This window comes from Fusarium flagelliforme (genome assembly GCF_020744385.1).
Source record: "Fusarium flagelliforme strain FIESC 12 MPI-CAGE-AA-0113 chromosome Unknown B0J16scaffold_2, whole genome shotgun sequence".
Classification (NCBI taxonomy): domain Eukaryota; kingdom Fungi; phylum Ascomycota; class Sordariomycetes; order Hypocreales; family Nectriaceae; genus Fusarium; species Fusarium flagelliforme.
The window spans coordinates 5099760-5123109 of record NW_025763504.1 but is presented as its reverse complement, the minus strand read 5'-3'; the positions used below and the strand labels follow the sequence as shown (position 1 = coordinate 5123109).

At 48.1% G+C, this 23350-nt stretch overlaps 10 protein-coding genes across 10 annotated transcripts; 3 read left to right on the top strand and 7 right to left on the bottom strand.

Moving 5' to 3' along the window:
• Positions 1–608: 608 nt before the first annotated feature.
• On the bottom strand, positions 609–1241 carry B0J16DRAFT_317068 (1,2-dihydroxy-3-keto-5-methylthiopentene dioxygenase; the record flags this gene model as incomplete). Its single annotated transcript, XM_046125352.1, has 3 exons — positions 609–737; positions 788–1159; positions 1212–1241. 3 exons carry the CDS (start codon positions 1239–1241, stop codon positions 609–611), a joined length of 531 nt encoding a protein of 176 aa, XP_045987311.1.
• A 617-nt stretch (positions 1242–1858) lies between these two features.
• B0J16DRAFT_335156 (Der1-like family-domain-containing protein) lies at positions 1859–3340 on the bottom strand. The gene is made up of 2 exons (XM_046127040.1): positions 2707–3340; positions 1859–2617 (listed from the first exon to the last, which is right to left on the bottom strand). The coding sequence occupies exons 1-2, from the start codon at positions 2881–2883 to the stop codon at positions 2063–2065; spliced, it is 732 nt and encodes a 243-aa protein (XP_045987310.1). The 5' UTR covers positions 2884–3340; the 3' UTR covers positions 1859–2062.
• On the top strand, positions 3341–4500 carry B0J16DRAFT_283284 (histone-fold-containing protein). Its single transcript, XM_046123987.1, has 3 exons — positions 3341–3674; positions 3736–3860; positions 3919–4500. The coding sequence occupies exons 1-3, from the start codon at positions 3608–3610 to the stop codon at positions 4132–4134; spliced, it is 408 nt and encodes a 135-aa protein (XP_045987309.1). The 5' UTR covers positions 3341–3607; the 3' UTR covers positions 4135–4500.
• A 661-nt stretch (positions 4501–5161) lies between these two features.
• On the bottom strand, positions 5162–7233 carry B0J16DRAFT_317065 (peptidase M24, structural domain-containing protein; the record flags this gene model as incomplete). The annotated part of the gene is made up of 4 exons (XM_046125351.1): positions 5162–5590; positions 5642–5903; positions 6000–7092; positions 7158–7233. The coding sequence occupies 4 exons, from the start codon at positions 7231–7233 to the stop codon at positions 5162–5164; spliced, it is 1860 nt and encodes a 619-aa protein (XP_045987308.1).
• Positions 7234–9097: 1864 nt separating this feature from the next.
• B0J16DRAFT_263917 (armadillo-type protein) lies at positions 9098–12505 on the top strand (the record flags this gene model as incomplete). Its single annotated transcript, XM_046123338.1, has 8 exons — positions 9098–9142; positions 9223–9404; positions 9457–9798; positions 9846–9966; positions 10014–11787; positions 11845–12029; positions 12085–12365; positions 12421–12505. 8 exons carry the CDS (start codon positions 9098–9100, stop codon positions 12503–12505), a joined length of 3015 nt encoding a protein of 1004 aa, XP_045987307.1.
• Positions 12506–12666: 161 nt separating this feature from the next.
• Positions 12667–13951, bottom strand: B0J16DRAFT_263989 (uncharacterized protein; the record flags this gene model as incomplete). Its single annotated transcript, XM_046123340.1, has 4 exons — positions 12667–13121; positions 13169–13287; positions 13340–13584; positions 13673–13951. The coding sequence occupies 4 exons, from the start codon at positions 13949–13951 to the stop codon at positions 12667–12669; spliced, it is 1098 nt and encodes a 365-aa protein (XP_045987306.1).
• Positions 13952–14284: 333 nt separating this feature from the next.
• On the bottom strand, positions 14285–15407 carry B0J16DRAFT_335142 (37S ribosomal protein S10, mitochondrial). The gene is made up of 3 exons (XM_046127039.1): positions 15304–15407; positions 15204–15244; positions 14285–15127 (listed from the first exon to the last, which is right to left on the bottom strand). The coding sequence occupies exons 1-3, from the start codon at positions 15340–15342 to the stop codon at positions 14497–14499; spliced, it is 711 nt and encodes a 236-aa protein (XP_045987305.1). The 5' UTR covers positions 15343–15407; the 3' UTR covers positions 14285–14496.
• Positions 15408–15904: 497 nt separating this feature from the next.
• On the bottom strand, positions 15905–16832 carry B0J16DRAFT_335140 (Fcf2 pre-rRNA processing-domain-containing protein). The gene is made up of 2 exons (XM_046127038.1): positions 16501–16832; positions 15905–16284 (listed from the first exon to the last, which is right to left on the bottom strand). Exons 1-2 carry the CDS (start codon positions 16738–16740, stop codon positions 15928–15930), a joined length of 597 nt encoding a protein of 198 aa, XP_045987304.1. The 5' UTR covers positions 16741–16832; the 3' UTR covers positions 15905–15927.
• Positions 16833–17153: 321 nt separating this feature from the next.
• Positions 17154–18292, top strand: B0J16DRAFT_381278 (histone-fold-containing protein; the record flags this gene model as incomplete). Its single annotated transcript, XM_046131142.1, has 5 exons — positions 17154–17232; positions 17315–17328; positions 17425–17478; positions 17553–18203; positions 18257–18292. The coding sequence occupies 5 exons, from the start codon at positions 17154–17156 to the stop codon at positions 18290–18292; spliced, it is 834 nt and encodes a 277-aa protein (XP_045987303.1).
• Positions 18293–18845: 553 nt separating this feature from the next.
• On the bottom strand, positions 18846–21735 carry B0J16DRAFT_411995 (exocyst complex subunit Sec15-like-domain-containing protein; the record flags this gene model as incomplete). Its single annotated transcript, XM_046133268.1, has 10 exons — positions 21604–21735; positions 20534–21544; positions 20348–20479; positions 20179–20280; positions 20015–20124; positions 19832–19967; positions 19487–19779; positions 19282–19438; positions 18979–19232; positions 18846–18924 (listed from the first exon to the last, which is right to left on the bottom strand). Exons 1-10 carry the CDS (start codon positions 21652–21654, stop codon positions 18846–18848), a joined length of 2325 nt encoding a protein of 774 aa, XP_045987302.1. The 5' UTR covers positions 21655–21735.
• Positions 21736–23350: the final 1615 nt, after the last annotated feature.

The following is a 23350-nucleotide window of genomic DNA, read 5'->3' as shown; positions in this document are numbered from 1 at the left end:
TTTATAAGTGCTTGTCAGTCAACCAGCAGTAGACCTTAATCACAGCAGCCTTCATGCGGGTCGCTCACATTTAGACATAACGTTACCCACTCGCGGTAGTCTGTGGACCAGAAGCCAATGCCAGGAGCTTGATTACAGTGCTTGCTGACCATGATGAATCAATTTATGACAACTAGTCTCATGATTAATCATGAGATATGGATGTTAGATCCAGAGACAGCTTCAAGTCTACATCAGGAGATAGGTGCACATTATTCAATTGCCATGGAACACGGCTTCTTTGAACTCCCGCTAACTCTCATTTTCAAATAAAAGGTAAACTATGTCATCAAACAATGGATATCCAAGTTTGTTCACACTGCTGTGGCTCTTTCCCTTTCCGGTTTCGAGCAAGCCGATCGAAGGTCGTATGTTTATAAGCCATATGGGGCCATGAAAATGACGTGGAAAGATTCTGGATCACGTCAAAGTTGTACTCACGACCGCAGCGTAGGGTTTTCAAGCAGCGCTATTAATACCTGTTGGTCCTGAGTTGGACCGGTAATGTGCTTGTTCGCCTGCTACTTAGCCCCTACAATAAAAAACGGCTTGTTTCCCACGTGGGCTTCTTACTGGGCAGGCTCGCCAATGAATTGCTTCACGTATTCTTGTCGGTGCTCGTTCTTGTCGACTTCGGGGCCTCGGTTCAGGGGCGTCCACTTAGGGTCCTCCTTGAATAGTCTCATGGCATGGACGTACTATAGACCGGTCAGTCTTGAATGTAAGTAAAGCGCCTCTCCAAACTCACGTTGCTCTCATCGGTGGTGAAACGGTGGTAAATGCCAGGAGGCAGAATGAGCAAATCGTTCTTCTCGAGCAAAACACGGACCCAGTCGTCGTCCTTGCTTCGAACATCGAAGTATCCACGCCCACCAAGGATGTAGCGAATCTCCTCGTCCTCGTGTAGATGCTCAGCGAAGAAAGACTTGACCTTTGTCTCGTAAATCTCGCCCATGGCCTGAGGAGAGACGGTGATCTCGTCGCGGTTCTTATAATCACGCTGCTTCGCAAGGTTGTCGACCTGGTCGAGTTCGGGAAGATGGTAATAGTAAACGCCGATATTCATAAGATCATCGACGCTGACGGGCTTTCCCGAGTTGTGGGGGAGGCGCTGGTCGCCCTGTGATTTTTGTTAGTCGAGAGGTCGGGCAGCGAGAGCAGGGTATACAGACTGGGAGGCCATCATAGAAGTAAGCTCGCATTGTTGCAGTAAAGTAGATTCACGTAGTTGAGGCTGTGTGAAAGTATCCAAAAGGAGGAAGAGCAGAGAGGGTTACAAAACCCAGGGTGTCAGCAGGTGGAAGCTTTATTTGAAGCTTGCAAAATGCTGCCTGGGGTCTAAAGCTGTTTATGTACTATGGATATGGACTGCTGGATCTCAAAGGTTCCATCCATGACGGCGGGGTCAAACCATGAAATGTCCGGTGAAAGCTAGCGAGCGACGTCAGCACATCAGCGCTACACTAAAGCCCAAGTTAGTTGCAGTCAGGGTCTGATCTGTTCCACTGACATCACAATCACAAGCTTCAGTTGAACCAAAAGCAGTGGATCACCTCAGGACCTAAGGTTGTAACTTGGTATATAGCAGTCTAACAGCTTCCAGCTCTGAGGACCAACGTAGCCTTAGATTGACCGGCTATCGGAAAGCTGAACTTTACTGTACTGAGGGTCTGAGGCTTCGTAAAAACTGGTGCTCGATTTGGTGACCGCCCCGGCTGTAGACGGAAAGCGTTTTAGGGCATATCATATCATGAGACAGTTTTGTAGAGCCTCATGTTTGTAGATCACGTTGAGTAGCCACCTTGATTTCAAGAGATGAAGTCAATTTCTGTTTCAATTCTCACGCTATAAAAACCAACGCCGTTCACAGTTCCGATGCCTGTGTCTTGTGTAATGCTCCATAATCTTGACCTTTCAACGCCAAACAACAAAAAATAATTGAGACAAACCTCGCTGAGCGGCCAAGCTGGTCTTGCACCACGCTTCCTAAGCACACAACTGTTGCCAACCCGTCCTCGATATTTCACAGATCACGGGGCACTGCTCCTCTTGCTTCCGCCACCAAAATGTCGTTGGTGCTGTCATCCGCATCAACCTGAGGGCGAGCTTCAAACAAGCGCCTCCACCAGCTGGGAGGATCCAGAGGGCGAGATCCGTTGTGCAGGGGTGGGTAGACATCTGAAAAGAAGTACCATACATGTCCAATAACGACGCCCATGATCTCGTCTTTTGGGATAGTGCCGTGCAATACAAGGCTAAAGCCCATCAGAACCCAGGGCAAGTACGGAGCGGTGAAAGAGATTAGGCCGATGAAACTGAGCCTAGTATCGGGGTTTCTTCGCGACCAGATGTATACGAGCGTCGAGGAGAGCGGGTGGCCGAGGAATGGCATGGAAACAAGTGGCGATATAGCGATTAAACAGGTCATCGAATAGAGAAGTAGCCACGAGAAATGCGCGGGTGAACGACCCGAAGACTCTTCGAGAAGCCGTGCGTAACGTTGAAGGAAGTAGACGTGGAACAGCAGATCGAGTGAAAAGGGGCCGAAGTATAAGAATGTCGTCAATAGTCGCCAATACTGTACGATGGGTGTTGTCAGCATAAATGTCCCCAACACAGATATATCACGAGCAAAGGGAAGAGAAACATTCCGAAGACAGTACTGACCTGTGATTTGACAAAAACAGCCCGAAAACTATAGAACAACTGAAAAGGCGTCACCATCTGGCACTGAACCAGGGCGCTCATCAGAATCGTGGCGGTTGTCCACCAGCGAGTGCATGTTGGCATCTCCCAGAACCACGCCTCAAGAGGCAGACGACCTCCATCCATGACTTGATCCATTGGGGCGGGTTAAATACCAGGCGTCGCCAATGTCAATATTGCTTTTTTAAAGTAATGTGTAGACACACAGCTTGTTGTATGTGGATGCTGGAGCTGGAGCTGGAGCAGAGTAGATTATAATCTGGGACCAGTGTGATATAGAGAAAGGGTCACTGTCTTTCATGTAGAAGAGCTTTATGGGTACAAACTTGATTTCGTTATCTCTGTGGGCAAAAAGAAGATCGGGAATATGTGACTTAAGATAAAGTGAAAGTGTGAAGTTCAATGATCGTGTTGAGGATGACGGAATAGGACGAGCCACGTTACGATAGCCATGCCCCCCCACCGTCCCGTCCGTCGGGAATCCCAGTGGAATAACGGTAGTAGGTACCTAGGTTAGTAGGCAGGTAGGACAGGTGAAATGTGGCTAGTGATAGACGAAAGGTGTGGCTGAATATCAATTAAATAAAAATCGCGGGGCTGGGACAGCGCGCGCGCGCGAACGCTCGTTCCCCATAATCGCGGTGGCTCCTTCCCACCTTGCGATGCATCCCATACTCTCGCCTGTCTTCTACACCTACAAGATTTGTCACGAACAATCTAATTGCATTGTTTCGAATTCCAGCGTTTTGTTCAAAGACGAAACTTACTTCACTCTTCTTTTCGCATGCTGATGTCTTTGCTATAAAGCTTCTCAAGCTTTGGAACTCATTCTCCTTGCTCTTTGTCCTAACACACTCTTTCAATGCCTCCCACTAAGAAAGCGAGAGCTTCGGGTGCGGGACGCCAGTCGCGGCCAAGTGCTGTTCAAGGTACGATACAAACTGAATTTGCACTTGCAATGATGAGCGAGTAAACTGACATTACAGCCAGCTGGCGACCCGGTCCCCGTCCGCGCAAAGCGTCGCTACCGGCCTGGCACTGTCGCTCTTCGCGAAATCCGACATTACCAAAGCGGTACTAAACTTCTGTTACGAAAGCTACCATTTGCGCGCCTTGTTAGTCCTTCAGGCTCCTACTCCTCACGCGATCAGGAACTAACATCCGGTTCAAAAGGTTCGAGAAATCGCACTATCGATGCGTCCCGCCGACGCGGGCCTGCGCTGGCAAAGTCAGGCCATCATGGCCCTACAAGAAGCCGCCGAGGCATTCATGGTTCACCTGTTCGAAGACACCAATCTTTGCGCCATCCACGCCAAGCGCGTCACAATTATGCAGAAGGATATCCAGCTAGCAAGACGGATACGCGGTATGTGGGGTGGGCTGGGTTGAGACAAAAGAGCGAAAGGGATCTGGATTGGCATCAATGAGAATTTGGTTTGGGAGTACGGGCGGCGTTGGGCGCTTCAAGATATACCTGCTGGCCTGTTGTTTTTGTTAATTACTTGCTTCATCATTTTTTGGCTTTCACTGGTTTCGGCAGCCGGCGCTGGCACAAAGAAATTGATCTGCAAATGTAAAATTTGCGGTCAATCAAATGTCGTTTCAACTTCCGTTGTCAAAATATCCATATTGTTTATGCGACTTTACAGCTGGAATTCCTTTGTTTAACCCACGCTGATCAGCCATTGGCTGACAGCTCATGACGGGGAGATCCAGTGTCACTGACGTAATAGGCGAATTGACACTAGAGGGACCCTTTACTCTCTTACTTCAATTCAGCATCTTACTTCTTAACTTTTCAATTGGGAAATTGAATCAATTGGCTCAGGACGAACCATACTGAGAACAATGTATCGTGCTTTTAACTCCAGAGTAGCTCTCCGAGCCATGAGCCGCGGCATCGCACCGGCGACTTGCGTGGGAGCTTTCGTTGCGACACGACCTGTCATTCGCTGCGATGCACCCACACTTGCTACTGGACCTCCTCGACGAAACCGCTCTTTCGATGTTTCCCCAGATACTGTCCGTCAGCTTTCTAGCGGAAGTGTTGCTGGTATGTTTCTTCCCCTGGATAATCCCAAGACGAAAAATTGGCTCATGATTGAATCCAGGATTTGGAATTGGGGTTGTAGTCGCCCTCTTTTCACGAACTCTTGCGTTCCTTGCAGGAGTGATTGCCTTCTCCATCCATGTAAGTCATATCCGCCTCTTTCCGCTCAACCTTTGGTCTCACATAATCAGCTTGCGTCTCGTTGGGGCTTGGATATTCCTCGAACTCTTGGTATTGAAAAGCTATTGAAGAAGAGCTCGATCTGGAACAAGAGCAAGAACAGGCCATTATTTACTGCCTCGTTCCTCGCGACGTTCATACTAGCTACCTTTGTACGTCTATAGCGTCACTGGCCGAGTTTGTTGCTTAATCGATTCGCACTGTTTCTCTCTTGAGCCAGGCCATTGTCACGTCGTCACCCTCGAAGTAACCTTGCGTCTTCTCCAGGACCTTCTCGTTATAGGTGTTCAGCCAGTCCTTTTCTTCCGACGTGAGCAGTGTTGTGTTGATCAGATTTCGGCAGTATGGCACCATAGTGACATACTCGAAGCCCAAGAAAGGTTTGTCGCCAAACGAGTGCTTGGTTTTAACTTCTTTGACGAGAACCATGTTCTCAATTCGTATGCCGTATTTTCCATCCTCGTAATATCCAGGCTCGTTTGACAATACGTTTCCTGGAGCAAGAGCTACTTCAGCGTACTGAACACGAGTACCAATGCCAATAGGACCTTCGTGAACATTCAAGAATGATCCGACTCCGTGTCCAGTGCCATGTCTGTAATCCAGTCCGTTTCTCTGTCATACGTATTAGGTATCTCGACTGACATAATTTTGCTAGCTACTTACCCAGAGATGTTGCCTGGCCAAGCCATCAAGGGCAAAGCCGGTGGTACCCTTAGGAAAGATAGCCTGATCCAAGGAGATGTGTCCCTTCAGAACCAGAGTGTATGCTTCTCTCTCAGCATCCGTTGGAGTGCCAAAATGTAGTGTTCGAGTGGTGTCGGTAGTGCCGTCGCGGTATTGAGCGCCAGAATCGCAAAGATAGATGGCTTGGGGATCGATAGTGGCACAGTTTCCACGCTCGGGACCGTAATGAATGATCGCAGCGCTACAAGTGAATAGTTAGCGGATTCACAGCGTACAAGCGATGATCAGCAGCTTCATAGCAACGAGTGTCACAGTCGAAGCTAGTTGTGATACTTACTTAGCACCAGTAGAGGAAATGGTTGGGAATGAGAGGCCAACAAAGTCCTTCTTTTCTTTGCGGAGCGCTTCAAGCTTATCGGCTGCTTCAACTTCGTCAAGAGTCGCCTTCTTGTTCACCAGCTGATCTTCGAGCCAAGCAAAATATTGGATAAGTGAAGCTCCGTCTCTCACATGACAGTCTCTCATGCCCTTGAGTTCGGCTTCGGTCTTGATGGCCTTTGCATCACCAATGATACTTCTGATTTCATCAACCGAAGAGTCACCTCCGAGAGCCCGCTTGAGCGCCCATGAACCTTTATTGGAAATGAGAAAGTTTCCCTTGGGGGCCTTGTCGTCAGTCTTGCTCTTTTCGGTGGCAGCGGCATGAAGCGTTTGAGAATCCTCGAAGATAGCATCGTATGGTTTGATCTCGACCTTGTTTGAAGTAAGATGGGAGCGGCACTTATCATCCAGCTTAGAGTCATCTATGTAAAGCTTAGCAGCATCGGGCGTAACCGTGGCATAAGCAAAGAAGACAGGGTTAAAAGGGATATCGTTGCCGCGCAGATTGAATAACCACGCAATCTCATCCAGCATGGAAACGAGGAAGCCAGGAGAACGTTTCTTGCCCATCTCTTGTCGGACCTTGTCAAGTTTGTTTGACACAGACTCACCCGCAAGTTCATCTGGCTGGATGATGATCTTCTCAGAAGGACGAGCAGGACGCTCATCACCCCAAACCAGATCGACCAGGTTTCCATCAACGGGAACCAGTCCAGCACCACCATTTTTTCGAATCTTTTCGGTCAGATTCTTGGCTGTAGAGCCAGAAATAAGTGTTGGGTCGACTCCCACATTCTTCCCACCAGAGGACTGTTCGGCGGACCAGTCCTGCCAAGTTGGAACATCTTGAAGACCTTGCTTGAGAAGTGTCCAGTTGTTGTCGAGTTGAGATGCGGCTTGGTTGAAGTAACGACCGTCAGTGGCAAGGGCAGCAGAATCCAAGGTGACAACGGCACATCCAGCAGAGCCAGTGAATCCTGAGATGTAAGCTCTCCTGGCATCGCATTCTGCGATATATTCGGAGGAGTGGCTATCCTCTGACGGAATGACTATGATCCGTTGTTAGCAATGCTCTTATAGGCAGGCATGTGGATCAAGTAGATTGGAATCGTACTATAGATTTGAACATTGCGCTCCTTCATTAGACCCCTCAGGCGGGTTAGCCTAGAAGTAGTGTCGAGCTTGGCCATGGCTTCAGAAGAGGTCCTGCGGCGTGATGGTAAACGTGAAGCAGCGGCTAGTCGTCGAGGAGCTGAACGGAGGAGCGAGGTCGCGGTCTGGAAGAGCATTGACAATCAGACGTACGCAACAAACAGACCTCGAGATGGAAGTGACGAACTGAGTGTAAAAGAGGATCGGCTGAGCAAGCTAGGAGCTCAAATGTCCAATGGCTTGAGAGGTGGGTGTCAGTATAGTTCAATGGAATGGCTTCACTATTACAGAGCAGGTGATACAAGTGTGCGAGGTGAAGTGAAAGATGAAAATGCCAAAGAGACAGAGCGACAGAGTCATGTTAAATGAGCGAATGTGTGAAAGAATGAGGGATTGTATCACAACCAAGCATCATGATGAGGAGCAGAATGAGGGGCTTGGAGACGGAGTCATGGCTGTGAAGAGTTGTTCGCTGGTCTGCTTACCTTGATAGCACAAGTTATAGTGAATATGCAGACAACAAAAGGCAACAATCACAACAAAACTTGTTCAAGAAAGAGAGTGTTCTCATACAAAAACGGAGAGTTGAGATATGAGATCAAAAGAAGTGTCAAGCCTCATAGGACCGGGGCAGGAAATGCGGGTGTCAATCACAGATGTACGCACCTACACCTAACATACCCGCTGTGCAACCCTGGGCATGACCTTTCCTTCCCACCTTTCCACTGCCCGCAGACAGAATCTGCCTGGTTAGGTAGGTACCTACTTACCTACCTACCTAGGTAGGTACCTACCAGATACCGTAGGTAGCGCGGGGCAAAACAGTATGAGCGGATCTTTGAAAGGCCGCTGCCCCGAAGGAAGCCGCTTGCCTGACCGAGACAGCCTTTGGGTTCAACCAGTGATTAAAGACATGGGCCAAAGAACTAAGATTAATTCATATCTATTGATCGACAATCCGTCTCGATCGTGGGAGACTTGATAAGAAAGATATATCACCTACCTAACTTACCTATGAAAGCGAGTACCTTTTGTTTTATTTCATACCAATCAACCACCCCCACGTCCGATTCGACACAGGTCACCATCCATCATCGTGACAGGCTTCCCATGTACCCCACTTCAGGTACATGTACCCTGGGCTTCCAGCAACGGGCTGGTCTGACCTTACCTTAAGCTTTCAATACCTCACCGGGCACGCTTACATGTTTTAAGCCCCTGACTCAACCGCGACCCAGACAAGCGACCCATTCAAGGCTTGATTCGATTCGTTTTCTACCTAAAGACGATTATACTGGGTTGCTTCAGTCTTCGATATACCCTATTTCTTGCCCTGTCCTTCCACCAAAATTGCCCCCCCAAAGGGATCTATGCACAATAGATTAGACACCCTAGCAACAATCCTGGCATCTTGTCGTGTGGAATATTTCAACAAGACTTCCAGAAGTTATTGAATATCCACACTAGACATCAAAATAACCATTGCCCAAGTATGGCCTTTCCCTAGGTATCTCTTCACTCACCGCTGACACATCATAGACAGGCCATATCAGAGATTTTCCTGAGGAAGTTGCAGGCGACGTGAAACCAGGCTCCATTCTCTCATACTTGCGATACTTGGAAATCGAGCCGTCCCTGTATGATAGCTATTTGAGGGTCACCGGTTTTGCCACAGGGTCAAATTTTGCCTAGATTATTGTAATCTATTCCTGTCTTCTGAAACGCGAGCCTCTCAGAAGCTAGCAAGAGTTACGGTTACCTACTTCCCCAAGAGTTAAGCCCATCATTGTTCGAGGACTGTCAAGCGTCACATCTCGTCCTTGATAGCTCACATAAAAACTCGATCCATTGGCCAGTACCCCTGAGAGTAAAGCCGTAGCATTTCTCATTTGCTCTTTCACTATGGCTGAAGACCCGATATCGATGTCGATACCGGAGGTTGAGAACGTGCGTTAACACAAACAACCTGTATCTGTCTTGTCATAAGGCAGAGACTCTGACGTGAAAGCTTGCTGACCTGTCCATAGCTCATTTTGTCTCTGTACCAACCGAACCCCCCTGAGATCATTAAGCGAACACAGGCCATCTTATCACGACTTCAAGACTCCCCAGAGGCCTGGGGCCTTGCTCGTGACCTGCTTGCGAGACCTGAAGAACAAGTCAGATTCTTCGGTGCGCTCACCATCGTTATAAAACTCAACAATGAGAGGTATTTAAACACTGTCTTCATTTAGCCTCACATTTCCACTGACATCCAGCAGCTCGTCTCTAACCCCGGAAAATGCCGCTGAGTTACTGGTAGTCATGATAGGAAGATATCTTGATACGCTGCGCAGTGGGACCTCACCATTAGTCGCCAGGAAGCTTGCTTCAGCCCTTGCTACCTTTTTTCTCAACTTCCACCAAGTTTGGAGCCGCTTCATCCATCATCTCATACTCTGTTTGGTCTCGGGTCAGCCATGCCAGCCAGATGCTCTTCATGAGGCGCCCGACTCGTCTTCACTTATTGAGCGGATGGATGCTTCACAATTGCAGCCTGTCCTCTGGGTTTTGAAGAACGTGCTGGATGAAGTTACCAAGATTAATCTGAATTCACCTAAGAAGTTCGTCCCGTCGCACCGTTTTGGGGAATCCGCTAACGTATCGATAGTATTGGCGTCTATGATGCTATTCTCGAGAACCTTCCTGATGCGGTGGCCCTCATGAGTCGCGGCATGTCGCCTCAAGTAACAACTGGGGCTGCCCATGAGGATGCAATTCAGTGTTTACAGGTAGGTCACATGCCTCTGTGTTCAACTGGTCACTAATTCACGTATAGTCCTGGGTTTGGTTCGCTCAGAAGTCATCGTCGAGAGATACTAGACTGTCTGAGCCCATTGGACCATTGATAACAGCTGCTATCACCTCACTCACGATCGACGAGCTCTACAGCGTATCTGCAGAGTTGATGACCGATCTCTTATCAAACTGCTTGCTGTTTTTGACCGACTCGCATTTTGAGAATCTTGCCCAACTCTTTGATACTCCTTGGTCACAGAGGCGGTACCAAGAATTAGTCCAAGGTGATTTCGACTTTGACTGTGTTCAATTTGGTCAACTCATGCTCGCATTCGGCGAAGCAAGAATTGATAGATTGATGCAAAGCGACGACAGCGGGTCTCAGAGGCTGTTGTCAAACCTGTGTGGCCTGCTTGCTGCCCAGGGCGATCTCGTCGAAGACAGAATATTCGTTCCAGCCCTTGAGTTTTGGCTTACTTATGCTGAAACCATGACTGATTCGATGTATAGCGACCCAGAGTCGATCAACACATGGGTTCCACAAGCCCGCTCGCACGCTCTGCAAGCTGTGTCAAATGCATGGCAGAAGATCGTTTACCCGCCCACCAAAGATTTCCTGTCTTGGGACTCTAGCGAAAGGATAAGCTTCTCCAGTGCCAGGAAGGATGTTGTCGATCTTCTTCAATCTGTCTATACTTTGGTAGGGCCACAGCTTGTGGCAACCTTCGCGGACCTGGTGCTTAAAGCTTTGTCTGAATCGTCATGGTTCCAGCTCGAGGCCGCAGCCTTTTGCCTTGGCGGACTCGCTGATTGCACCAGTGATGACAGCAGATGTGATGACGCCCTTGCGGTTGTTTTTAGATCATCTTTGTTTGCAACTTTGCAATCTGGACAAGGAGAAGTGCCTTCCAGAGTGAGACAAACTTGCGTTGCTCTAATTGAGCGCTACACAGAATATTTCGAGCGAAATATTTCGGAATTACATCCAGCCTTGAACTTCATTTTTGGATTCGTTGGAGAACATGCGATGGCGAATGCAGCAGCAAAGTCTATACTGAGACTATGCGGTTCTTGTCGAGGTGCTCTGCACACTGAAGCCCATGGCTTTTTGAACGAGTATCAGAACCTCGTTTCCGGAGAACGACTCGACTGTGCAGCCAGCGAAAAGGTCGTTGGTGGAATCGCGGCCGTCATACAGGCAATGCCTGATCCAATCCAAAAGTATTCAGCATGTGCAAGACTTCTCGGGTTTGTCCAGGCTGATGTGCAGCGCTCTCTAGAACTGTTGCAATCGCCTTCTGACAACCCCGTCCCCTGTTTTGGTCCTCCCCGCTACTGCGCATATGCCGCTCCGGACGAGAGCCCGGCTCTCCATACTGCACTGAAGTCACTCCGATGTCTTGCCAGTATCGGCAAAGGTCTTCAAGCATCGTCCGAGGTTTCCGTTGATCTAGACGGCGGCAAAGCTAATACTCAAACTGTCGATCCCCAGCTCATACAGTTACAAGGAACTATAATGTCTATCATCAGCCAGATTCAGGAATCATTCAATGGCAGTGGCGAAGTTGTTGAGCTAATCTGCAGCGCCCTGCGCAGTGGCTTCTCCGAGTCTGAACCCGGTCCATTTGTACTACCACCTCATAGTGTCGCGCAGTATCTGACATATCAAGGCCTTCAAACACCAAGAGTTGGCTTACTTGTAAAGACAGCTTGTTCTTTCGTAAGTTCATTAGAGCATGATGGGTTGGAGAACCAGCAGGAAATGCTTAATTCGGTCCTGCTTTGGGTTATCGGACTGTTGAAACAGCTACCCAGTGAGTTACCCGGTATGGATGTGTTGTACTTTACTTAATTACTAAACTGTACGGCAGGTCACGAGGCAGACCCAGAACTTTCACAAAATGGTATCGATTTCGTCACCCGTCTCTTGAACAAACGCCCAGTTACCCTACTTCGTTTGGAACCTTCAAACGCCGCTGAATTCTTCTTCCTCTTTACTCTTGAAGTATTGGATGGAAAAGAGCCGCTCCCAAAAACAAGCGCAGCAGAATTTTGGGTAAGATGAAGGCCCCCTCTCTATCCAGGTTCACTCGCAGCTAACTTCAGACTAGTCTGCCTTTGTGAGCACCAAGTATGAGTCCCAAGAGCTGAACGATGTCGCTCAACAAGCCATGCAAATGCTGGGCCCTCTACTCGCACAGAGCCTTGCAAGGAATCTGGGGGGTAATGCATCAAGAAGTGAGCTTGATAAGTTGAGCGAGCCCCTCAAAAAGCTTGTAGTACGATATCCCATGGCTAAGAGCTGGCTTGAGGCTGGACTTGCGCATGAAACTTTTCCCAGCGACAAGCTGTCTCCTCAGGATAAGACAGTGTTTGTGAAGAAAGTTATCAGGTAAGTCGAGTGCCCAATGCTAAACTTGAACACGAAACTAAAACTATTCATGCAGCCTTCGAGGAGCGAGAGCCACAAATCAGGTTGTCAGGGACTTTTGGCAGTCAGCACGAGGCTCCAATTTTGCTTATGCGTCATGAAATAGACTATGAAAACAGGAGCCAGAATGGTTCGTATAAAAGGGGTGAGACGGAGTTCCCGCGTCGTTCGAGTCGAAGCATCCCTATTCTGTCTATTATCATACACCGTGTTACCACACGTTCTTCAAATCGGAAACATATTTTCTGCTATTACGGTAGGCTTAAAGCCCCATAGCATCTCGAACGATTTGCATAGTGTCATCAGCGCTCTTCTGCGCCTTTTGAGCACCAATTCTCTCAACTGAATCGAGATACTCATCTCCTTTGTTCAACAACTCAAGATACCTGTCCCGAATACCGCCCAGACCACCAACTACAGCATCAGTGACCATCTCCTTGAGCTGCTTGGGGCTGATGTCGTTGTATTGCTCCGCAAGTTCCACGCCCTTTCTGCTTTGGGCGTCAAAGATACTCAGGATATCCAACAAGTTCGAGATGCCCGGCCGCTCACCCTGGTCGTAGGTGATGCCAGGTATGGAATCCGTTTTTGCGGAGCCAATCTTGGCCTTGATGTCTTCAGGGGAGTCGGTAATGAGAATGCGTGACTTTTCAGACTTGTGCGATTTGGACATCTTCGACGTTGGGTCGTTGAGGGACATTACTCTATGAACCGGGGCTACATCCTATAAGCATCAGGCAGTGGAAGACGAGGAGGAAGCTTACGGATCAGAGTTTGAGGGGAAACAAGATGGTTTCCGTAGGCTGCGTTGAAGTTTGTCACGCATTCGCGGGCAAATTCAAGATGCTGCTGTTGGTCATGGCCAACCGGAACATGAGTTGCTCTGGGGAAGGTCAGCCTGCGTTATCAATGCCGCCTTTGGGTAAGTAACAGACCTGTGAACGAGGATATCGGCGGCTTGGAGGACAGGATATGAGAAGAGGCCAAGCTTGAGGCGTGAACTAGCTTGCTTATCATCTATTGTAGACTTGTCACCAAGGTTGAGTTTACTCTTGATATCTGTTAGACTTGGTTGTTGGTGAAAATAGATAGAACATACCTTCCATTGTGTCATTCTTGACAGATATCCAACGGATGCTGTACAGCTGAGAATCCACATAAGTTCTGAATGAGCCGGTACCTAGATATCGTCAGTAAACAGTGATACAGAGGCATTTATATATCGGCAAAGGCATTCGAGTTGATAACAAGTATAAGTCCATACTCACTGAAGACTGATAAAACAAAGTGGCTCTCTCAGGGTCGATGCCAATCGCCAACAAAGCAGCGAGTGCCTCCCTTTTTCTCCTTCTCAATTGCTCCGGCGGCTGTGGCATGGTAATAGCGTGAAGATCTACGATGGAATAGATGAGCTTGGCATCTGGCTCAGTGCGCTGAAGCTGAACCCATTGTCGTAGAGCGCCGACATAGTTTCCCAAATGAGGCACCCCAGTAGGCTGGATGCCCGAGAAGATGACCCTGGGACTGGGTATTTTCACTGGTGGCATTTTAATATGATAGCTCCTCAAGGGGATTGACCTTGTAAATGGTAACGGTGCTAATACGGCGACGTTGTGAGGTGAAGAGAAGTTTGTATGCATTTACCGGGGCGCGTGGAGTGAGTATTAGGAACTGAGACGAGAAAAGACTCCAGACTTCAGCGAATATAAGCGTCAAATAACTCATTGTGTGACTTTTTTAACACTCGACGCTATATATAGAATACGAGGTTGAGGCTGGCATAATTGTGATGAGTGTTGGACGTTGCTAATTTTACCATCGTCATCCGATAATTATGACAATAGACCAAAGACATGCTTTGTGCAGTCATTAAATCCAACCCGAATAAGGCTGCGCACTGAATTTTAGAACATAAATGATCTTGCCGACGTTTTGTCGTTCCAGAATTCTGATTTTACAAAGCCAAAGCCTTACATGGCCTATTGTACAACTCAAAGACAGATACAGTATGCCTCTAAACTCCGGCGAAGGCGGCTACTCTTGCCGGAGAACAAGGATCTTATTCTCTTTTTAACATGTTCTCATCCTTCTCTTACAACTCCGTTGTGGGAGGCACCTTCAGACCAGCAGCCTCCCGGAACCGTCTCTGGTTCAGAAGCTCTTCAACCTTCTCCATCGTACCAATAGTCTTAGTCTGTCCGAGATGCGACCACTTGGCATCAATCTCACCCTTCTCCGCCTCTGGTAGAGCATCCATCTTCTTGCCCTCGCCCAACTCGCTGAACTCCCACATGTTGGCCTTCATTCCCACACCATAGAACTGGTGCTTGCGGAGGTACGCAAGCCACAGCTGTACCGTCTCGGGGTTTCCGTCGCGGATTTGGATAAGCCGACGTAGCGTCTTTCGCTCGAAGTTCTCCTGCGACTTCTTGAAGATGAAGTTGTCCCTTGGGACTGTCCAGCGCTCTGTGATGCGTGGAAGAGGGACAGGTCCGTAAGCGGGGAGTCCGAGGTAGTAGGCGGCTCTTAGCGCAAAATCGGAGAAGAATTCGAGGGGCTGGACGCTGAAGGATCGGAGTTGAAGATCGCATGAGGGGATGCCGTGCTCGGCCTCTCGCTTTAGAGGCTTGAGATGCAGGGCCTCGATCGCTCGAGGATAACGGGGTTCTTGATCGTCCTTGCTGGGCTCTAGTTTATTCGGTACGAGATCTCCTGGCTTGGCCCTGTATTAATTAGCAACAATTCGTTCGAGAGGGCGATTCTGGTTCTTGAATGGCGAATTTCGGCGGGGAAACGTACAGAGAGGCCTGTGTTCGACGGGTGATCCATGACACTTCATTCTAGGCCGCAAATTAGTTTGGAAGCACATTAGATATTGTCGATCCTTGATTGCACATACCGAGAAAGCCCGCAAGGGTCTAATACTTTGGCGCATCATCTTGCCTGTCCCTTGGCGTCGACAACAATGAGGCTCGAAAATTGATACGAGATGCCGCCAACCAGAAAACATCGGATCAATGTCTGCGCACGGACCACCTCGTCACTAGACGATTTTATACCTAAGCGCGCGTCTACAATAAAAAACTGTCCTTCAGGTACTGTAACTTTGCAAGAAGCGAACGTGAAAGTCTTTGAGAGTCAACATCACTAATATAGTTTTGCGCTTGCTTTACAGTCCAGCTTTGTAAGCCCTTGAATAAACTGTGCAAATGAGGCGTAACTTTGCAACCTGAACCTCACGTATCGCTAGCCGGAACCATTGTCGTGTACAGTCCAGTCGTCGTCTGCTGTGTTGTGCAAGACCTTCTCTGTAACAGGATGGCCAAAAGCACAGGAGTAGCGTTTGGGCAACTTCTAGTTACTGATTGTATCGGCAGGATGTATCCAATTGCATTTTTCCATTGGCAAGGTGTGCAACAAGTCGTGCTGGTCTGCAAACCAGGCACAAATCTTTGCAACTTCAAGACAGACATTATTCACTGCACTAGAAGACAACAGAGTTGATGAACATTATTATTATTATCTAATGGCGTTTGCGACGCTGTGCTACTACTTTCTTGTAGAACGCCTTCTTTCCGCTTGACTTTTGTTTTTGGATGCCAGCGTACTTGTCGGTGAACTTGTGGCTATCAAGACCCCGTGTGACTTCTTCAAGGAGAGTTCCCTTTCTCTCCTTGCGCGTCAATCTGGCGCTGAAGAATTCGGTAGGTCCCTCAATGATCTCGCCGACTTGGGAGTATTCGGGAGCGCTCGCGCGGAGGGCCTTCTTCTGGTGCTTGGGATCCAGGATGCCTCGCATGCGGAGGACTTGCCACTCTCGCTTGAACTCGGGGGTCATGTTCGTCTTGGGAAGATCGAACCAGTCAGCGCCTGCGGTAGACTATTACAAACTTGTTAGCCAGATGCTCCAGATGTGTGTTGCAATAAGTAACGAAAAGTTTGCGCGAGGTAGTAGTCAGAGTAACTATGATAATAGGGATCATGTTGTCATGGGCATTTGATCCAAAACGGATACTGTCCCATGTCACAAAAGATTGGGATAAATTTTCTTCATAAAATGCGCAAGTGAAAGTGACGAAGGGATATTCTGTCTTACCTTTTCCTTGACCTTGAGTCCTAATTGCGGTTGAGGGGGTGCTCGGACAGTCAGACCATCTTTCTTGCTGCTGCTGTCGGAAGACTTCTGCTGCTTGACATCTGTCGCAGCGTCGCCAGCGGCGACCGGGACTATAGCAGTAGAGTTGGTGGTTGCGATAGCAGAAGCAGAGCCATTTTTCAGACGCTGCTCAGCTTTACGCAGCAGCTCATCGACCTGATCATCTGAGATGTCTGTCATGGTCTGCTGTCGACCAAAAAGAAGAGAAGAGGAAAGAGAATTGGACGAGAGGGTGACGCGAAAGAAATAGTTTCAAGACTGGCAGAAAAAATTATTATGGAGACGCGAAGTCTGTGGAGAATTGTCCGGTGGTGTGGCGGTTACCTATCATCCCCAGCCACCTTCCCATGTCTCGACTGCAACTTCCAGTTTCGGCCCAGCTCATAAGGAAGCACTTTCCCCACTAACTCTTGGGACCTAATTCGTCATTGTTTTCATGCCCACCCACCATCACCAACCTTCCAACGCGATCCACACATACTGTACTGAAGCTCAAGTTAAAGGTGTCAGGCCTCAAACCCAACCATCTTATAAACAAGGCATTTCCTCATTTCTTTCTGGAGCCCAAACATCACTAAAGAAATCTTGACAAAATGGACCCCCAGAACCCTCAAGCCGCGCAACAATCTCGACAGAGACCTGTCTATGATCCGAGCCAAGGTGGACATTACGGTAAGCAAGCAGCTCACTCACGCGCCTCCATAACAACCCCTCCAAGTCCCAAGGTTTTTAAGTTCTAACCATAGCTTCTTAGGTGCCAGCGCTCAAGTACGTTATGAACTTCTGAGTTGCAGTATATCGTATGCTTGTTGCGCGATAGCTTCAGCCTTGAAACTTGCTCTCGTGCTGACAATACCTTTCTAGCTCGCGTCGCAAGGTTTCGCTCCCAGTGAGCTGTACACCGGGCCTTGGGCCAATGTAAGTCAGAGCTCTACCCATCATGGCCCATCATGATTCCATATGCACGGAGAGCTAATTGTGCCTTGACGTAGGCCCACCAAGGTCTAACCGGCCAGTACAAAGATATCCTGACGACCTACTGGCAACATACCATTTCACATCTCGAAAATGACACTCACGACTACAAGATCCACCAACTTCCATTGGCCCGTATCAAGAAGGTTATGAAGGCCGACCCTGAAGTGAAGATGATTTCTGCCGAAGCGCCTATTCTCTTTGCTAAAGGTTGTGATATCTTCATTACCGAGTTGACGATGCGCGCATGGATTCACGCGGAAGAAAACAAGCGCAGAACCCTCCAGCGCTCAGATATTGCTTCTGCCTTGGCAAAGTCTGATATGTTTGACTTCCTGATCGACATTGTTCCTCGTGAGGAGGCCTCTTCCCACGCGAAAAGGACAACCCAGACTGCTGCTGCTCAACCGGTGCCGGCTGGTCAGGCCCAGATGCCTGGGCAGCATCCCATGGCGCAGGCGCCTAATCCAGCTCATCCAATGGGCGCGGAATACATGGCGGGACATGGTATCGCACCCGAGCAAGACTACCGCAACCAACCCAACATGTACCCCGACCAAACAGTCCCCAACCCTCAAGCTGCTTATGGGCAGACCCAACCACCGAACATGAATCCATACGGTCCTATCGGGGATATGTACCCTTATCCCGGCATGGCACCCCAACAAGTAAGTATTAACGTCTGGTGCCGCTGCTTTTAAACATACTAATTGAATCACAGGCTGCCATGCCCAACGAGGAGTTCGGCGAGCAGTAAAACCACTTTCGAAGCTTTTCGTTCAATGGAGCCTCTTGCAACAGCGAACTATACGTCTAGGGCCATGCAAGCTAAAGGTCGAGCATCTTATCTTGCATGAAACGAAATGAAGGATGATCTTAGCCATTATCTTGCCTTGCAGACTCGGGTTATCCGCGCGAAAAGAGCGACATAGTTTGTCGAAAAGACTTCTCAATGAGAGCTATGTCAGCAGGGAGACCAGGAGGTCGACTTCTTCTACCGTTCGATCACGACGGTCTAGAGAGAAACATGGATATTGATTGATGTACGCTTAGCAGGACCAAAACTTGGCTGAGGTTCACGGGTGTCAAAGGTTATGGAGTCAAATGGTGTTTTTTCTATGAAGGCTTTTGAGGCCCGATGCCGGACAACATACGAAGGCAAGGGTCGTTTTTTTTTATGGGCTCGTTACGATAGACTTAGTTGAGAATTGTCTCCTGTTTCTTATCAGGGGGCCTGCTCTCGTTTTTGTCTTGTATTTTCTTATACCCTACTTCTATCATGGTGTCATCATAAGTACGTGACGCTATCATTATCGGCCGATACCAAATCGTGATGAGAAACCAGCAAGCGGCGCGCTTCTAACGGGACTCGCCGCAACGGGTGTTAATCTGCCTTTTGTCAGTAGTCTGGACTAGCCTTTGCAATATCCGAGTTGAACATACTTTTCCAGCAACATTGGTCCGTGAAGGGCGTCTACACGTCCGTATTTCTTGTTGCGTGTAGATATGTCGAAGAACTCGTCCTGGTTGTCTGTCTGTAGAAGGGCAATGGTCTGCGAGAGCTCATCGAGGTTCTCTCGAAGCATCTGGCCGTTCTCTAGACTGCTGACAAATTGTACAAGGTAGTCAACGTCTTGCGCAAGTGCTGCCACGCCATTAGGGTTGATGTGCTTTACATCGTTCGAAAGAGGGAGGGCCTGGCATGGTTAGTCGAGGGCAAAAAAGCGAAGAACAGAGACCGCTTACTAGAATCTTCTCCGCAGTGTGGCTCAGTGCATCAAAGTAGATAAGCTCCTTGATCTCGCGAGGTAGACCAAGCAAAGTCGAGTTCATGATGTTGGATAGGTACCGTGTTAGAGTCTGCATATAATTGCTAGGCTCTTTCTCAACCGTTGTTGCAGTCCTGTAGAAGAAATTAGCCTTGTTAAATAGGCTTATTAACATGACATACCATTCGTATTCTGCTGTATCAATTAAGTCGTCAATCTTCGAGTTGACGAGTTCGAAGATTCGCTTTTCAGCTGTCTTCTTGTTGTCACGGAACGAGTCTGTAGCCTTAAGTGTGACGGGGCCACCTGCTGATGTCGATGAACGTGCCCGAATGAGTAGTTGCTCAAGCTCTCGACAAGCGATTTCGAAATGCTCGAGGTTGATGAGAATCTGGACGATCTGGCCCAGATACTGGGAACTTAGACGCTCTACGAGCGACTTGCAGACCTTTTCTGTAAGAAGTTCGTCCAGAGACTGAGAGCATTGTGTGTAAGTAAACAGCCATTTGCCAAAAGAGGTAACTGACCTTTCTGAGTGTTTCGTCAATAACTGTAGGGTGTTGGAAATGGTCGTCGGAGAAGAAGTAGAACTGGTTTAGGAAGTTGCGGATGTCTATGCAACACAGAGGATACATCTGAGAAAATGGGAGTACACAAGGGTATCTGCTCTGTTAGTTGGCCATCTTATGTGCAGAACAGAGAATACTTACGTGATCTGGTCTGTTGGCTTTTCTTGTGAGAACCAACTGACGTTGACCACCTTTTCGTACTCCTCAGGATTATTGATGGCCATCGGCATGTAGTCATCCGTCGATACTATCTATGAACATGTGAGCAACAATACAATTTTTGTGGAGAACGGGAAGATACTCACCTCCTGGAAGTCTTCGCTAAATCGTTTCTTCAGAAGCTCTGCATACTTGTCAAACAGCTTGAGAAGGAAGTTATCCAACGTTGCCACTGCATATCCCCAGCCCTGAGTAAGTCTTAGCGATGTCCATGATAAAGAGCACCCAGGGATCAGCAGATGGCGCATTTCTTACCTCCATCGTCTGGATGAAGAGAGCGATGATCGTCTTAATTTTGATCAAGGCCTCAGCATCCTCAACATTACTCAACCCTTTCGAAGTCAGATTTATCACAGCTGTACACATCGAGTCCCATAGCTCTTCTACCTGTTTAGAGTCTTGTTAGTGGAAGTAGCGGGTCCAGGGGGTTCTGGTTCTTACATCATTTGCTGAGCGCAGATGTGGAATGCGCTGCATCGTCGCCTTTTCAATAATGGCAAATCCTGCTATTCCTTCTAGAAGACTGCTCAAAGATTGCTCGTCGTCGGCCAAAAGCTCAATGAATTGGGGGAGGAGGAGGTCCTTTTGTTGACGTCGTGTAGCACCATATTCCGATCGGAACTTATCAAGCTGGCCCAAGGCTTCATGAATATGGAGTGCTTCTAGTAAAGGAAAAAAGTCCACTTGCAATTCCTCGTTGTTCAATACGTCGAAATCCTCATTTTCATCACTGACCAGCTCAATGGCTGAGTTCAGCTTGAAATTGGCCAAAAATGGGTCGTCTTCGACTCTCTTCTTTTGTCGCGTCCTCCTCATTTCGGTATGATAGAATGCGACCTCGCCGAGGAACTGGGATGTTTCTCGGATACGGAACAGCCACGTATTTAAATCTGTCATGACGGCTTCCGAGATAGCCTTCTGCGACGCGGGTATAGATTTTTGTATGACATCGGCCAGCCGATGCTGCGTGGAATAGCGGTTCTGGATAATGGGAACAAGATGTTCATTCTGAAGATCGTCGAGAGATTTAAGAGCGGCATAGTATTTCTTGCGACGCACAAGATCGTGCGCATTGTTGACGGCGCGGAGGATAGTAAGAGAGTCGTTCAGAGCACTGGTGGCATCGGCGATGTTCTGTCGCACAGCTGAGGTGTTGACCAGAGCCTCCTTTTGCGTAGCCAACTTCTTAGTGCTAGTAGCAATCGATTCGTTCAGACTCAAGATTTCTTGCGTTAAAGTAACCGTTTCAGCGCGGACGTTTTGTAAATGGTTGATGGAATCAAGAAACTCCTCGTGGCGAGTCAGACCAATGCGTTCGATCTCAGCTTCTCTGTCTTCGTAGTATCGACTTAGACACTGGGTCAAGAGGGGTGTTCGGTTCGAGTGCGTGGCATCTTTCAGAACGGGGATCAACTGGTCAAGGAACTCGGCATCGGAGGAGGCGAGGATGACCTGGGATCGTGATGTTAGCGCATTGTTTTGTAGCGATTTGGAGATGACGGGAGGGTTACATGGGGTACCGCAGACGCATAATCGTCTACAGCTGGCGGACGTCGCGGCATTCCTGCTATTTTGGATTTATTGAAGCTATTTGAGATAAAGAGTTGACTGACATGAGTCGTCGCGTGTCGCAAGCTGCCCTCCAGCTAGCTCTCCCAGGCTCCCCTCCAACTAACAACAGGCTCCTACGGACCTGCATTCCTAGCCCAACTGATAAGATAAGACCATATACTGCGCCACAGCATCTATATGGGACTTGTGGAGCGCCACGTTTCATCTAAAGACATTATGTAAGCTGTTTTCCGATCCTAACGACATGCTTCGACAAGTCCAACTACAGCATCAGTAACCATGAAATCTAGAGATATTGATCTCATTAAAATCCCGCAGAATTTGCGGATACATGAAGAGTAGTTGAGATATTTATAAAGCGTACCTGTGCAGTCTTTATTAATTCTGGTGTACTTTCCATGTCATTGTGGAGAGGTTTAGGGTAAGTGTGATGGAACCGTGTGTGAAGGTCTCATCATTCACGTCACAAATAATCTGACGAGCACAAAGGACGTTGACAGTCAGGGAAGTTGACTTATATTAGAGGAAAACTCTTTATTCAACTTTACCTTGCCACGAATGTCTGCCAAGACTTCCTATTCGTTCGGGGTAGTCGATCATGTTAGACATTGGTGCAAATGAACCTGAGTGTGACACTTTTCCTATCCAGCGTTTCATTGATATTACTTCACTTATTAAGAGCGGAAGTTATTTTAAGTCGCTTTCATCTAGTTCTATACAGCGACCAAAAGGCTTCCTGCCGGTTCCCTACGTAGGCCATTACAAAGAAAACTGCGTCATAGTAACGGTTAAAGCATCCGCAGTCAAAGAAGATAAAAGTGTAGGCAGAATACTGTTAGAATAAGTTAAAGAGATGCCGTGATAGTGTAACTGTCTCAATTCAAACTGTGTGAAGACAGAAACCCTATCCTTAGCTCCTTTTGACAACAGCGTGGATAGAATCACTTGATAGTGTTACAGACTACAGCCCTTTCTTGACCAAGTAGCTCCATGTTAAACTGATCCGTGTAAGCTGATTATTGGGGTCATGGTGCTTCAAAAGTGTAGCCTTGTTCAGGGAATCCTCAACTGCCATGATCCCGAGCGTGTAAATTGACTAGATTTCATATACCGTCGGACTTCAACCCTCCACCAGCTGGACTCTGCTGGACAGGAGGAAGAGAGTGACTAAAAGGACATACAGCCGAAGAGAAATTGTGACCTGGGTCAAATGGGGTTTGGTAAAATCTACAAACGGTCTGGACAGCGTATTGAAAGTTGCAAGGGTGCCGTTAGGAGACACAAGAACGGAGAACCTCTGCTAGTCTTCTGGTAGTGCAGTAACTTTGGCGGCCTTGACGCTGTGTTGATGGTCGAGAATAGAAATACTAGCATCGACTGGCCTGACCGAGTGAAGATATCGTATGAATATCAAAATATCGAAGGCGCTTTGGACTCGAAGATGCAAAGGTGCATAGTCGACTTAGGAAGTAGATCGTATTGGGTTCTGAAAACTGTAATTAGATACCGGTCAGTAGATCCCATGTCCCAGGGACAACATTTGATTAATATTGGTGGTTCTCAGCAGAATCAGAAGGATGTATGGTAGGTTGAGAACTTGTACCGGAGCTTCAAACGTGTATTCATGATGAAGCAGCACCGCACCTCGCGAGAAGAGTTCGCTGTGATGACAAGTTTCAGTGACAC